The sequence below is a fragment of the Abramis brama genome (genome assembly GCF_963993115.1).
Source record: "Abramis brama genome assembly, chromosome: 5".
Lineage (NCBI taxonomy): Eukaryota > Metazoa > Chordata > Actinopteri > Cypriniformes > Leuciscidae > Abramis > Abramis brama.
In genome coordinates, this window is record NC_139967.1 from 34,782,568 (window position 1) to 34,798,542 (window position 15,975).

The window sequence follows — 15,975 nt, forward strand, 5'->3', positions numbered from 1 at the left end:
CCATTCCAGAAGTTCACAGCAGCTGTCATTTCCACAGCTGGCATAAATCAAAACGGGTTCCTGTAACTTCTAGCGAGCAGGCATATTTGAAGTGTGAGAGAATGCTATAATATCGCTCTTTCTCTCTGGTTTGTGCCCACCATAATTACAGCCTTTTGTTGCAAGTTCAGAGAGAGCGAGCAGAACAAAGAATGGGATGCTGGGAAAAGTGGGCGAAGCTCCAGAAGCAAACATAGCTCAGCTACTCTCCAGAAGCTTTGTGATGTGGTGATGGCCCTAATTCAGAGGCTTCATATTACTAGCTTGCTATAGAAAATAACTTACTGGAAGGTGCAGGGGAAAGCTTGGAACGAAGGCAGAGATGTATTTCAGCTCCACACGGTTCGCTTAAAACACACTGACTGAGTAAGAAAGAAGAAGCTACACAAAGCCAGCCTTGTGCTGAAGTTGCTCTTTGAGGAAAACAGACTGAGTGTGAGAGAGAGAGAAAGACAAGAGAGTGGAGGGATGGAAAAGATTATCCATTGGAATGTCTGGGCTGACCTCAAATGGAGCGGACGGGCCCGGCAGCCAATAAGATTGAGTTGCTTAGTGCTCCGCTAATTTCTTCCTGATGATCGAGGCAGTTGTCTCCATAAAGCGAGGTGCCTCAGCAGGCTGAGCTACATCACATGTGTAATGTGTTGGGTGAATAAAGTGACTAAAGATGCCTGTGAGAGAAAACGAAATATTTTGCTGGCATTTGAGATTTACTTAAAAAAAAAAAAAAAAAAAAACGTGATTGTTGAGCTGACATGAAACTGAAAATGTAAATAGTTTAACACAGCGATGATAATTTATAATTGGGTGTTTCTTCAGCTATGGGCACTTTTGTACTTGTAACGTTTTGGGTCTGACGAAGATGATCAAGATACAAAAAGGCTCAAAATCAAAAGTATTAAAGTAGAACAAACTCAGGTAATCCACAAGAAAGCAGGCAACGTAACAGCGTGTAACATACGACAATACCAAACGACGAACTGAAGGAAACAAAGAACTTAAATACACAATGATGATTAACTCAAAGACTAACAGGTGTGATACTTAAATGAGTGTCCATGGCAACTAATAACTGGTGGGAACAAAGGAACACAGGAAACAGTTACTTTTGAACTTTGGAAACAAAGAAAACTAAATTTATTGAAGCACAAGTCATGGTCATTTCCACCACTCTCATTTACTATGTGTTTCAATTATGTTTAATAACATTCTGTGATTTAAATGACAGTGGTATAAATGTTTTTTTTGTTTGTTTGTTTTTTACATTTTTCAAATAACATGTCACCGTTGTCTTGCTAATGGTCATTTAATAGCTAGCATTTTGTGTATGCTAAATACACACAATCAAAGAAAATGTTCACAACTTTAGCATAATTTGACAAAAAATACAGCTTTATTGGAAACAATACACAATACAAATATTATTCTGAATGATATTAACCTTCATTGACACAGCGCTTCATTGACACTGTTGTTACTTTTGTAAACGAAGTATCAACTTTTGATAAAACTAATTAGCAAAATTGTTGATTCTGATGGAAATGACGCCTTGTCTGAGGGCAGCGTTATTTTAGCATCATTGACATACTATTATAGTTTTTGTTAATATTTGTAATTAGATTTTATTTTTGCATTTTAATGTTGATTTTAGTTAGTTTTAGTAAATTTTATTTATTTATTTATTTTTTTTCATTATTTTTTAAACAGTTTTTACAGTTTTAGTTTTAGTTATTTTAGTACTTCAACTTAAACTAAACAAAAATTATAAATGTTGCTTTGCAACTAGCTGAAATAAATTGTACGTTTTTTACATTTTATTTTATTTCGGTTAATGTTTATTTTATTACAAATAATAATAATTATTGTTATTATTTTTATGGATTTAGTTAATGATAATAGCCCTGCCTGACTGACAGTCATAATTTGTGCAAAAATGTCTCTAAAACAAGAAATGTTTTATGTTAATTTCACTCTAAATTTAGATCATCATGATTTTAAATATCGGAAGCCTTGTATCTCCAAAAACGCTACTTTTCAGGAAATGGAAAAAACACTGCAATTTTAAAATGATTAAACACTGTGTTGCCAAAGTTGATATTGTGGCTTTATATGTGGTCAGACACTTGCACGAGTCATTATATTATTAATATTTTACCAAAACCGAGCTCAAATGGAGTTGCAAGGTATTTGACAAGCGAATTTCTGAGAATTTAGTTCATAGGCCTATGTGTTTCGTCCACCATTAGAACGGCCACATCTGAGGAAGTATGTGCATTGTGTTAAATTTGTATCAACTTATGGGTTATAAAGATTACTGTGGCTATGTGGGCGCTAATTTTTTTCTGTCATTTGGAGAAAATATCATGTTATTAAAAATAAAGTGCTACACACAGGCTATTTAAGGCAGTATTGGCAATGACCCGACGACAAATGCTACACTAAGACATTTCATTTTTCTCCACTCCTTAAATACATAAAACATTATCTATAGTGTTTCTTGACTAAAGAAAAAAAATGCTGTAGGCTACTTAGGCCTATTCAAAGAACCAGTTCTTTATTTACCTTTGCACTGCACACAAGCAGAGATGGTCCAAACTGCGTGCGTCACATCATTCACGATAGAGGCGGGGTGGATTTATCAGATTTTCCCGACAGATTAAGGATCCAATGGAGATGCAAGGTTTAGTCATAAGCTCTTTTTAATAGTTTTCATTGGTTAAATATTTGCAAAACCCACAGATAGACATAAAGGGTAACCAATAGTAATGATTTATGAAAAAAAATGATGCAATATGGAGATACGAGGTTTCTTCTCGACAGCGACAATATGTAATAATTCATATTTCTATAGGCTAGTGGATTGAAACGATTGAAAGTGATTGAAAGACATTTTTATGAAACATTTTTCAAGACAACAAAGATCTGTTTCAATAAAAAATAAAGTGTTTAGTTAGTTAAAAACAACAACAACAACATGAACCTGCTCAAAAGCAGCAATTTAGTTCAAATCTAAGTATCCAATCTAATTCCATAATTTTGACTCTCTGGATATGGTGCACACACACACACGGCATTGAGAGGAGCGGCTAACTACACAGAAGCTGGAGGGAAGCTATCAGTCCTGGAGCTGTATCAGCTTTAATCAGCTCCTGAGGTCTCGCTGAGCTCTTTATCTCTCTGGCACAGTCACAATGAAATATTATCTCATTTCTGACGTCCCACTGTTAAACTTCACCTATCAGTTTTTTTTGTTTTTTTTTTACTTCAGTCAAAAGGAAAAGATTGAGGAAAATGAACACAAATCACTCATCTGTATCAAAAACAATATCATTTTTCATTTTGAATTCTTGCTCTTTTTGCTTTGAGAATCCGGGAATAGTTCCTCTCCTCTTGATCTTTTAACAAGAGCAATGTGACAAAGGCTTTTTCAGAAGGCTCTTTAGTGACTGAGGTTTATATTGGCCTTTTTGCAGGACATTGATGGTCTGTGAGAATGAAATTAAATGCACATGCCTCCCCCTAAAAACAGCTTGTTGGGCTCAGATTGGCAGACGCACAGTATAAGCTCCAGTTCTCAGGGCACCAGGCCAGCCATCCAGTCCCACCGGTGATTGTGCAAGAATGTGTGTGTGCATCTTTGTGTTTTAGCAAAACCTAAAAAATGGGGCAGCCTGCAATCTTACTGCAGGGATAGACTGGGAGAGAATGACAGGATATCTACTGTCGCGATTTAAAGCAGAAAGAGGGAATAAAGGGGTCTGTAGAGATGATGGTTTATTGTCAGGCATTGCAGGGAGAAGCTTTTAATGTACGGCACACATTAAAACAGCAGACATGAATCTTTTGTTTGTTGCTGATGGAAGTGATTCTTCATTAACTCAAACCATAGGCTGTATGTGTTTCAATTATTCATTTGTTCATCTGCTTGGTGACTTCTGATATACGCTAACATCACTATTATTATTGCAAATACTTAGAGTTAATTACATTTCAGGCTTCTAGAGATAAATAAAATTAAATGTAATTTAATGTCATTTAATTTAATTTTGTACACATCCATGTTATTTTATTATCATTGATATATTTTTTATGATGTTTAGATGTTATTTTTTCATTTTAATTTTAGTATAGTTTTAGTTTTCGTTTTAGTTCTTCCACTTAAACTAAACGAAAATGAGAAATGTTTTTTTATATATATATATTATTTTATTTCAAGTAATGAAAATTATGTTTTTAACCCTTAGATATGCATAACGTTTTCTTTATTTGAAAAAAAAAAAAAAAAAAAAAAAACATTAGTCATGATTAGTCATTTTAATATTTTTTTCTATTTTCTTTTAACAAAGCCAAATCTAAAATCTTTCCAGAGACCCCCCCCCCCCCCCCCCAGAAGACATAATTCCTCTTTTAGACTTATCTGAGTATTATCTTATAAAAAGTGATCAATCACTCTAGACCATATTAAAAAAAAAAAACTTTCATTCATTAGTCAATCAATCCTTTAAGCATTGAATTCAAAGCATGCCAGGTCTGTGATCTTTTCAGACATGTTGCCACTGTATGTTCACTGTGTCATTTAGACTAATGCATGTGCTCTTTCCCTGGCCCCTGGACGTTGAGCAGTTCTCTCCGTACCAGCAGTTCATATCTGTCCATCTCTGTGCAAACACGTGTAGCCGAGTGTGTCAGATAGCACTGGCTTAATCTCACAGGTGGCTTATAGAAAGCTCGCTTTCTCTCTGCGCTATAGAGACGCTTATCTGATTGTCTCATTCACTCTAGTCTTGTAGTGGAAACTGATAACATTTCGGTTTTAGGGACCAGCTTCCCATGCCCTGAAATCAGACAGACACTGCGCCTGTAGCCTTTACATTAGCATGGTTAGCATGGTTCTGACAAATAAAGCAAATAATATAAGCAGATGTTTACTTTAACATGCCAAGGACATAAGGAGAGCAGATGCTTGGCCTGATATCTGACACAGTCAGCAAGACCTTTAAACAGGTGCATCACCTTGGGCTCTGATGCTTATATTAGCTCAGCTTAAACAATCTGCTCCGCGGAAATGTTCAGCGACTTCTTGGATTAGTATCCTTTTGGTACTGGTTTCAACTTTTCAACCAGATTGTAGGGTTTGGTTGTTGGCAGAGCATTTAAATCCATCCTTCACAGTTTGTGCTATGGACGTGAAGGAGATGTGCAATATTACCAGTGCTATATTTCTAAAGGCCAATTCTGTAATGTCTAGGCATTTCCTTGATACTTAAAGGGATAGTTCATCTAAAACTGAGAATTCTATCATAATTTATTCATCCTGATGCCTGTATGACTTTCTTTCTTCTGTTGAACATAAAATAAAATAAAAATTTGGAAGAATATTGGGAACCAAACAGTTTTGGTGACCATTGACTTCCATTATATGGACAAAAACACTGAGACAATTCTCAACATATCTTATTTTATGTTTGACAGAAAAGCATGTCATAGGTTTGGAATGGCATAAGGGTATGCAAATTATGAAATAATCTTCATTTTTGGGTGGACGATCCCTTTAAGTCATCTAAAAGAAAGTTTCAGTTTTTTTACTTAAATCAATAGATCATCTTTACTGCCGTGCGCTTAAAAAATCCCATTTATCTACAAAAAAAGACGAATGGCACTGAACACTGAACTACTATACTACTTACATTTAAATTGATCATTTGATACAATTCACTTATTATGTACAGTACATACATGTTTTTACTTATATTATTATAATTACCTGTATCGAATTACATCTGTAATTAATTTCTCTAAATACAGCTATAATTAATTGATTACCCTTCCCTTACACTTTAACCCTCCCTTAAACCTACCCATACCACTAAACCTGTCCCTAACCTTACCCGTATTCCACCTCAGTAGCAGCAACATCAACACAATAAGTACATTGTACTTATTTTTTTTTTAATGCAAGTACATAATAGTTAAAGACACCTGATATAAAGTATGAGAATTACTCTATACGAAAATATTTCTCTTTGTAAACCTAATGCTTTTTTCACATTCAGAATTTTTTTTATTTGAGTTCCAGTTGAAGGCTCATGTCAATTATTTATAAGTTTAAGTCAAGCTTACAATCATTCTTTTTTTACTTGAGCGTGTCTCAAGTAAGCGCCTCAAGTCACCATCTCTGCCAGCAAAAGTTGGGAATCACCGTGGGAACTTGCTTACTGCTATTGCTATTTCGCAGTGCTACTAAATCAGATGAAAGCAGTAAGATTTATATCATGCGTCCAGTTGAACTTGTTCAGAACACTTTTTACACGGCCCACTTTGTCATATATGTGATGTACAGTCTCTGTCTATCGGTTCGAGATAAAAGGTTGTTTAACATGTAATCTCTTTGGAACTGAGATTGAAATATTATGGCCGTCATTTCAAAAGAAAACCGAGATGGGGAATAGGGATCATGAATATTTCACATATCTCAGTGGCTGCCTGTTTTTTGTACCACTAGACAAAAAATGCTAATGCATTGAGATCATTAGATCATTTTTTATATTCTTCTCTGAACAGGATGAGAATTGTTGTAAAATGTACATCCTGTTTATCTGTTTTTAAGCCATCGCATTGTTGTAATTTGTCATGAAATAATTTGTGAAGATTTTGTGTCTAAACTGGGATTAAACCTGTAAAGGAAATCCCGGACATTCAGTTTCAAAATATTTATCCTATCTTTGTTCAAAGTTTTCATTAAAAGTGACAGCCGGAGATAAATCTTATATAGATTAGTCATTGTGCTTTCCATTATTCACCCAACTGCTTATTTTGCATTATTCACCATGACTAACTGTTTGAACAACTGCATATTTTCTAAAGTGCTGATTATCTGAAATGGCCGGATGTGTGAAACTGTAGTGGGCTCAAAACCTGAATGATTCTTTAGTCCAAACTGCTATGTGACCAAATTGGCAGTGTAATTAAATCTCAGTGGGCTGGATAGTCTTGAGTTTTGTCTGCAGCATATGTATGTGTATGTGTGCATAGATATATGAGTGTATGAGAGTGTTTATGTGTGTGAGAGTGAGAGTGAGAAATGAAGAGAGACGGTGAGTGAGTGAGCATGTAATGCGTATTATGTCGACTTAAATGTCCTTGGACCTGACGGCCACACGCACTGTGTGATACAAACCCGTGTTTGTGTAGATCTGCAAAGATCAGACTAGTGTTAAAGAAAAGTAGGATGAAACAGAGAGGAAAAATAAGGTGCTCAGGAAGTGTCAGACTAAACACATTAGCGAAGGTTTGATTTAAACACTATGTGCTGATTGAATGTAGGAAGCCACCAAACCACTCTCTTCCTCTATATTCAAATGACTTTGCAGCACTGCTGAGCTAGAGCGAATTGAAAACAGACTCATCGGTGTTGGTTATGACTGATTCACCCCTCTTTTAGCTCAAGTGTCTTGTTTTGTACCCGTTTAAAGAGTTCAGTTGATAATAATCTTGGGAGTCATCAAGTGTTAACCTCATCAATAATACTGAGGTAATGATTACTCAATGATGACCATGCTTTTTAATATTAATGGTATCAACAGACTAAGCAACCGTCTATTAAACAAGCATCCATAACACCCTACCACATAGCAACACATTAAAAAAATGCATAGCAAAAATTGCATAGCAACAACCTGGCAGTCACTAACAACACCATAGCATTGTGGCGGTGAGATTTCTATGAAAAACACCACAAAGAAAATATTTTAAATGTTATCACTCTTACTCTTTGCAGCATATGTGCAAAATGAAATACCGAAGTAAAATAATAGTAGAAATATTATGCAATATATGAATTATTATTCATACTTATTTATTGAAATGTATATGGAAGTAAAATAATGTCAAATGTTTTTGAAATAAAAAGCCTGTTGAATTGCACTACTTGAAAAAAATAGGCATTGCATTAACCATGCTTGCATTTTTATGGGCTGAAATTCAGCATGGTTGAATATTTAAGCTGTGAATATTTCAATTAAAAACATTTCAAACACCTTTTCATTATTAAAAATTCAATAATCCATGTATTCACCTTTCATATTTCACTTCCAAAATATTCAAACTGTTTAAAAATACAACCTATAATATTCAACAGGCAATTTTCGGTCCATTTTATTTCGCTTTGCAAATTCGGTTCCACAAATTCAGTGGTTCAAATTCGACAGTAAATTCAACATTGACGTCCAGGAACTGCAGGAAAAGCAATAGATTACCGAGCATACTCTCCATCTGCTGTTAGTCGACCTCACCATCAGATGGTGCAAAAGCGCTTGTTGTTGACGAAGACCAGCAAAATTAGAGCAAGTCATTCATTCATAAAACTCATTTACAGCAATGTAAGTGTATTTGTGATTATTATGACGGCGGTTTTATGTTAAATTCAGTGCCTTCACGGTTACTTTCCCTGTGTAGCCTACATGCATCTTTCTCTACCGTGAACGAGATTATAATGTTATTCCCCGATGCGGATGTACAGATCCAATGTTACATTTTTGAGGTTGACATATATTTCTCTTGGTTGTTTAGTTGCCTTAACTTTATATTGCGGCGATGTGCTGCATGCAGGCTATTGGGGTTTCCCTCAAAACTTCAGGATTCCCCTGCTGGACATATACAACGCTTAACGTAGCTTAATGGACTAATTACAGTGATATAAAAGACCAAACTCGCAGGCAAGCAGATGGACTCAGAATAACGGCAAAGCTGAGCGTTTCCCAGTGATAGACTGGCATGGTTTGACGTTGGACATTCACATTTAGGGACCGTCTCTAAAGTGTTTACGACTTTGGTATACACGTTTCTAACTCTGATAGCATTTGAATAGAACGACTTACAGTCATAAAACCAACTGTAAAGTGTTCATGTAGTGTCAGACATGCGCGCACCCTTTGGATTTTTGATATTTATTCAAATAAATTTAAGTTTGCTTTTATCCAAAGCGATTTACAGTTAAATTAACAATAGGACAACAATATGCAAGTGCTATGACAGTTTAAGCTAATGCAATACACGTAGGCATACTATCAGTATATGTATATCACCAGTAGGCTTATATGTATATCGCCAGTATATCACGAAACGCTCAGCATGAAACTTTGCGCGTCAAGTTCATATTCTGAGTCCATGCTTGCCTGTAGCCTATATAGTAGCCTACAGCCTACTTCCCCAATAAGGTGCAAGATTGATCTTTCATATTAAGCGTTTTGTCCCAACTGAAGGGGAATCCTTGAGTATGAGGTATTGAGGGAAACCGATTATAATCCTGTTCATGGTAGAGAAAGCTGATGACATGTAGGCTACACAGGGAAAGTAAAAATGAAGTTATTGAATGAAACATAAACACACAGCTTTTGTGTGTTTATCATCTTTTCCGCACATACTGACACAGATAATCATTTCCATTTTATGAATGAATGTCTTCGTCAACAACAAGTGCTTTTGCACCATCTGATGGTGAGGTCGACTAACAGCAGATGGAGAGTATGCTCGGTAATCTATTGCTTTTCCTGCAGTTCCTGGACGTCAATGTTGAATTTACTGTCGAATTTGAACCACTGAATTTGTGGAAGCGAATTTTGCAAAGCGAAATAAAATGGCCCGAAAATTGGGCCTGTATTTTTAAACAGTTTGAATATTTTGGAAGTGAAATATGAAAGGTGAATATGGATTGTTGAATTTTTAATAATGAAAAGGTGTTTGAAATGTTTTTAATTGAAATATTCACAGCTTAAATATTCAACCATGTTGAATTTCAGCCCATAAAAATGCAAGCCCTAAAAATACAATGCATTAAAATGCAAGCATGGTTAATGCAATGCCTATTTTTTTTCAAGTAGTGCAATTCAACAGGCTTTTTATTTCAAAAACATTTGACATTATTTTACTTCCATAAATGTATCTAATAATCAGTTTATTAGCATTAAATAATTTCAAAGTGCTTTACATAAAACTGACAAATAATAATAATAACAATAAAGAGTAAGTAATAATAAATTTAATGTATTAACAAGAGCAAAGAAAAGAAAAGAAAATAGAAATACAATTAAAGTGCTCAGTCAGTACATACACATTTAAGTATGTGTTTTTATTCTGGATTAAAATAAAATAAGTACAAAGTAATAAAAAAATAAAAAAAATACATTAGAAGGTTAAGCTATAAAGATTTCCACTCTTTCTTTGCTTGGATCAAACTCAGTAGCATTGCGAGTTATGATCTTGTCATCTGTGTGTCCATGCGGTTCAGCAGTGTGTTGTGTTGTGATGAAGTCAACCCTCTCCCCTGCCTTCCCATCATCCCTCATCCTCCGACTAATCAGGCCTCTGCTCTGCTTCTCGCTGCCTCATTAGCGAACTGTAACGATGTTTTGCTCAAATACATTTTGCTTAGGCTGGCGGTATATCCTTATCCCCTAGTCTGTTTATCTCCCACCCTTGATTTACATTTCAGTGAGTAGGTGTTTGTGGCGATTGAGTAAACACTTTGTGTGGCAGTATTTATATAGCGGTCGAGTCAAGATTGTTGTGTTTACGCGATAAGGCCAAATCATATTCTTAATTGACACAGAGACTCTACTGGTTGTCTATTAAAATAAAACCGAGCCAAAACTCACAGTGTTGAGATATTAATGACATTATTTTTGTATTCCATTGGTTTAGCTTTGAAACTGGATATAAACTTGAATGTGAAGCAGGAGACTTCTGTGAACTGTACACTGTAACAAATGATTTTTCGAAGTTGTGAATGAAACTAAGATAACTGGAGTACGTTTTGCAAGTTTTCATGTTTAATTCAGTGTGTTACTTGCCATTTCTTTGTAGCTATTTGTGAAATTCACTTGCAATTTCTGAGTTGTTTCAAAGTAAATCCAACACCACATATTTTTCAGTGTAGACCAGATTTATGCTTAGTTATGCTGTAGTTCTCAAAAGAAGGATTTGAGCTGCAAATCTTGCTGTCAGCATGTGGTCATCTTTGGGAGAAAACCACAATTTTCTGTTGCTCAGAATAGCTCTGATTCTCATTCAAATTAGTTTTGTGGTGTATAAATGAACGTGTGTGTGAGAGAGAGGGGGTGAAAAGTAACTTTGAGCCTTCTAATGATCTTCCTACACACCTTGTTTATGATCTGAAATGTTCGTTCAGTGCTCTGGGAATGTGTGTATAGGTGTGTATTGATGTTTATAGTCTGTGTGAATGTACATGCCTATATGTACCTGTGCCTAAAAGTTGTGCAATATGTTGGCAGGGGAGAAGGTGTGTGCATGTATGTGGTGTGTCAGAGACACTTATCGCCAACCATCATTTGTCGCCGACTCATAATCTGTCATGCAGATAGGATGAGAAATCAGATAACAACCAATTTAAACTGTCCAGTGAGGGCTTTCAGACAGATTTTTAAAAGAAAACATGAGTGTGCATGAGCTTTCCGCTCTTTAAGATACGTTTTGGAGAAATGCTGGTGACAGTGTACAGGGCTGGTTTGGGTTGGCGGAAAGAATCCCTGGCGTAAATCCAACCTGACAAATCTTAAACTTAAGCTCCTCATAATCTTCAGTGGTTTGGTTTCACATTGGTATTTGCATTAAAGGGGTAGTTCACCCCAAAATGAAAATTCATAATGTAAATAGCATGTAAATAACTGCCCACTGATAACAGCACACATGTATTTACTATGGTATAACAAAATCTAATAGTGTCATGGGTGTCTAATAGTGTTATGGGTGTACCGTCATACCACCCAGCAATACTCAGCAATACTCAGTCATAATATGCATATTCTATAGCCTAAACTTAAACACACTGTACAATTATGAAACATTATGTGGTAACATCTAAATGGACTGCTTCAAGTCAAAGAAATTATTTTATATTTTTCAACAAACCTGACAATATTGGGATAAACCAATGAAAGTATTTTTTATGTATCAAATCAAGTAGAAATATCTCTCAAAGAAAGTGACTGCTGATGTCACGACTGTTTAGGTTTTGTTCATGTTTTCATGTTCTCAGTTTATATTTTCATTTTGTCTTTTATTTTGAAGTTCATGTTTACTGGGTCACCTGTTCATGTCATGCGATTCCTTGTCAAGTGTCATGTTCTGATTTGTTTCTTAGTACGTGTCTTGTTTTCATTGGTTACTTTGTTCCATGTGTCGTGTTCTCATTGGTTCTTGTTTCATTAGTTATGTCTGTTCATGTTTGCCATGTTACTTTGTCATGTATTGAAGGATAGTATGCTGTTCCATGCTCCATGGTCCATGTTCCATGTCATTGTTTATTGTTAAGTTCATAGTTTATGATTTGTTTCATGTCAGGATTGAGTGTTTTTTGTTTCACAGGTTTGGATCTTCACTATTGTGAATAAACGGTTCTCCTCACCATCATTTTCGTCTTCTCCATGTAAGCTAGCATTAGAGCTGACATGATAAAATCATAGGAACAACATCATTTTTTTGTCCCAATTAACAGTGCAGCCCGTGATGAGTAACAGGACATTTTGTCAGTTGCCATGTAGCTCCGCCCACAGTGAAAAATCCCTATATTGTATATTAAACATAATTTTCTAATAAGCAGTGATTTTATTTTGTCGCTCAGTAGTTTCCATTTCAGTGTAAAGATGTTACTTGTCACTGGACGTAAGACGTGATATAAAAGAACCTTGCTGATTTTAATAGAATAACATGATTGTGTTCATGCTTTTCAATAGAAAGAAATAAAAATCATATTACAAACTTTCTTTTCCCAGAGAAACACACTGAATGACTAATGGCCTTCAGAATGTTTCACAATAGTCAGAGTGGGAAAATAAGCCGAAGCTGATGTTTCAATACAATATTTGCTATGACACTTGAACTGTTACCTTTTCCTGAGATGTGTTTCTGCATGTATAGGAAGATTGATATTGTTTTCATTTCAGTCAAGGTCTTATAGCTGTGGGGGGAAAACAAGGATGAGTAATTAAGCCCTCTGTGTTTTCTCAGCATGTGTTTACTCTCTCTGTAAAGAGAAGGCAAGTTGTGGCTGAAGTCCACTGTGTTATCAGAATAGACAATGTCAACAAATCAACTGACAGTACGGTAAATATGTAGGATACGTATAGAAGAGCAAACACAAACACACACACACACGCATGTTCATGTTATATGGGGACTTTCCATAGACATAATGATTTTTGTACTGTACAAACTGTATATTCAATCCCTAACCCTAAACACAACCATCACAGAAAACATTCTGCATTTTTATATTTTCAAAAAGCAAACATTTTTCAAGCTGTTTTCCTCATGGGGACCAAAAATGTCCCCAGAAGGACAAGGATTTCTGATATTGCAATCATTTTATCCCCATAACGTATAAGGTTTACTAGGACCACACACACAAACAAATGTGTCAAACACAGTGTGTATGTACACAATGTCTGTGCGAGTACCCACATATAATTAGCATGATAATACTTCTTGAAGGATATATAATAATGTACATTAGTGTTTGGGGTCAGTAAAAAATGTTCTTATGCTCATCAAGGCTGTATTCATTTAATCAAAAATACGGTAAAAACATTATAGCTTTTTTTCAAACTGTTTTGTTTGAATGTATTCCTGTGATGGCAAAGCTGAATTTTCAGCATCATTACAGTCTTCAGTATCACATGATCCTTCAGAAATCATTCTGATATGCTGATTTGATGCTCAAGAATCATTTCTTATATTATCAATGTTGAAAATGGTTGTTTTGCTCAATAGTTTTGTGGGAACCATGATAAAAACAATTCAGGATTGTGTGATGAATAGAAAGGTGTGTCTCCACAGTTTGTAGTGTGTGTGTGTGTGTGTGTCACTACTCACTGCTCCTAATGTGTGTGCACTTACTTGGATGGGTTAAAACTTGGCCTTCACATCATGTCACTTATTTTAAATAGAAATATCAATATTATATAATATCAATATAAAATATAATTTATCATTTCATTTTTTTCATGACATCCACTTATAATGTCTTATTATGTGCCGAAATTGACTGTTAATGTATTTATTATATCAGTATATTTAATTAATTTGTTATATTAATTATTTTAATAATTCGACTTCATAGTCATAGTTTTATGATGATTTAGCAGCACCTTCTCTGTGACTTCTTGAATTAGAAAGTTTTTGTTGCTGGACATTTTTTATTTTTTTTTGGAAATGTTTACATTGTGCATTAAACACTTTTATTTTAAAAGTTTAAGGAAAACCTTAAAATCTTGGTCATTAGTCAGTTTTTTTAATTGAATGGATATTTGCACTCTATTTTCACATTCTTAAACCTTTTCACAACAGCAGCTGTGTAAAATATCCTAACGTATACAATGGCATTATTTACCTCACAATGCAAAATATTCCTGAAAAAACTCTTTTCCCCTCTCGCCGTCCTGCAGACTCCTCCGGTCAGCTCTCGTCGCCTCCTTTGAGCTCCTCCATGGGTCACCGAGGCATCGGTAACCATCCTCTGCATCAGCCCCTGCTCAGCCCGTCTGCCATGAGCTCCAGCCCGGGTCAGCTGCACTCGCCCATCAACGGCCTGTCCTCGCCGTTCCCCGTCATCAGCTCGCCCATGGGCCATCCCTCCATGAGCGGCCCGTCCTCCACCAGCATGACCTTCAGACCCAGTCTAAGCCCACAGGTAAGACATCACTGCATTTACTCTGGACTTATTTAACAGCTTCAGCATCAATTTCTGAGAATTGCCAAGTGCTATTGCAGATTCTTTCAGAGGTATGCAACCAATCAATATTTTTTTTCAACATGTTCTTAGGCTCAGCTTGAACTGAATTTTCCTGCTCAATTGGCTAAACTTGACCTGAACTCTGCTGGAAATTAAAGATCTGTTTTAAAGAGTCTGATTGCTCAAAAGGGTTTGATTGCATGATTAGATGGTGCACAAAATCACACACAGGAACACAAACATTTATTCGAATCTTTACCTAATTTATTGAGCCAATCAGCCAATTTAGTAAGGTTTTGAAAAATTGCTTTTAACTAGCTTTTTTTTTTCTACAATGAGACATGGTCATCTGCTTGTTCAAAGCAAATGTAATTGATTTGGCAATAGTGGCGAAGGCTGTCTGCATAAGTTCAAAAAGCTCTTCTAGTTTCTCAGAAGTGAAAAATGCTAGTAATTATAAAGTTTGGATATTCAAGGTATTTAGAAATACATAAATAGTTTCATTGTATTTTCCATATGGCATACATGCATACACACTTGCATTTTATACACAGTGTGTAGCTCATTAATTTGATCAATCAGAGTTTAGTGGCCTCAATTGCGCTTCTCTTTCGTGCTGCAGTCTTCCACTTATTCACAAAAAATCTAATCAATTCGGCATCAGTGCTATCAGCTTTATGATTGGGTTTTATTTAATAACACATAGCTTAAAAAGTTCTGCTGAAGCAGAGTTTTATTGGTGGAAAATGCAGCTTCTTGTAAAAATATTCTGGTGTTATTGGATTTCTGTTAAATCCTTCTGACTATGAGTGGGGTTTTATGAGACATAATACAAGGAATATTACAGTTTCCAAGTGATGTAATTCCACTTTTGTATTATAATTGTCTACGTTAGTTTTCCAGGAAAGTAGCTTGGATTCATATTTTATATTTAAGCATACATGTAGGTGGTTTACTTGAACCTTTTTTAAGGTACCTAGATAAGAAAAAAACTGATAAACATTTAAGCATCAAACATTTAAAGCAGAACATGTTATTCCCTGTGTATGCTTCAGTAAATGAAAAATAAAGATTAGAGTGAATGCAGGTGGAGCTCTTTCTGTTTTTAAAATCTGATTGCCTACATCAGTGTTGATTCTTACTCATTTAGAATGAACGTAATGCTAGTTTTAAGTAATTGAAGAATATAC

General features: G+C 35.3%; 2 protein-coding genes across 2 annotated transcripts in view; one reads left to right on the forward strand and one right to left on the reverse strand.

Moving 5' to 3' along the window:
* The window catches only part of ppil3 (peptidylprolyl isomerase (cyclophilin)-like 3), a 359,195-nt gene that overhangs the window by 212,124 nt on the left and 131,096 nt on the right, over window positions 1–15,975 (reverse strand). The gene's annotated exons all lie outside the window — the stretch shown is intronic.
* Window positions 1–15,975, forward strand: part of rxrab (retinoid x receptor, alpha b) — a 76,824-nt gene that overhangs the window by 23,990 nt on the left and 36,859 nt on the right. Inside the window, exon 3 of the mRNA XM_084114545.1 lies at window positions 14,499–14,743. Coding sequence (XP_083970671.1) covers window positions 14,499–14,743 — 245 coding nt within the window. The remainder of the gene's footprint in view (window positions 1–14,498; window positions 14,744–15,975) is intronic.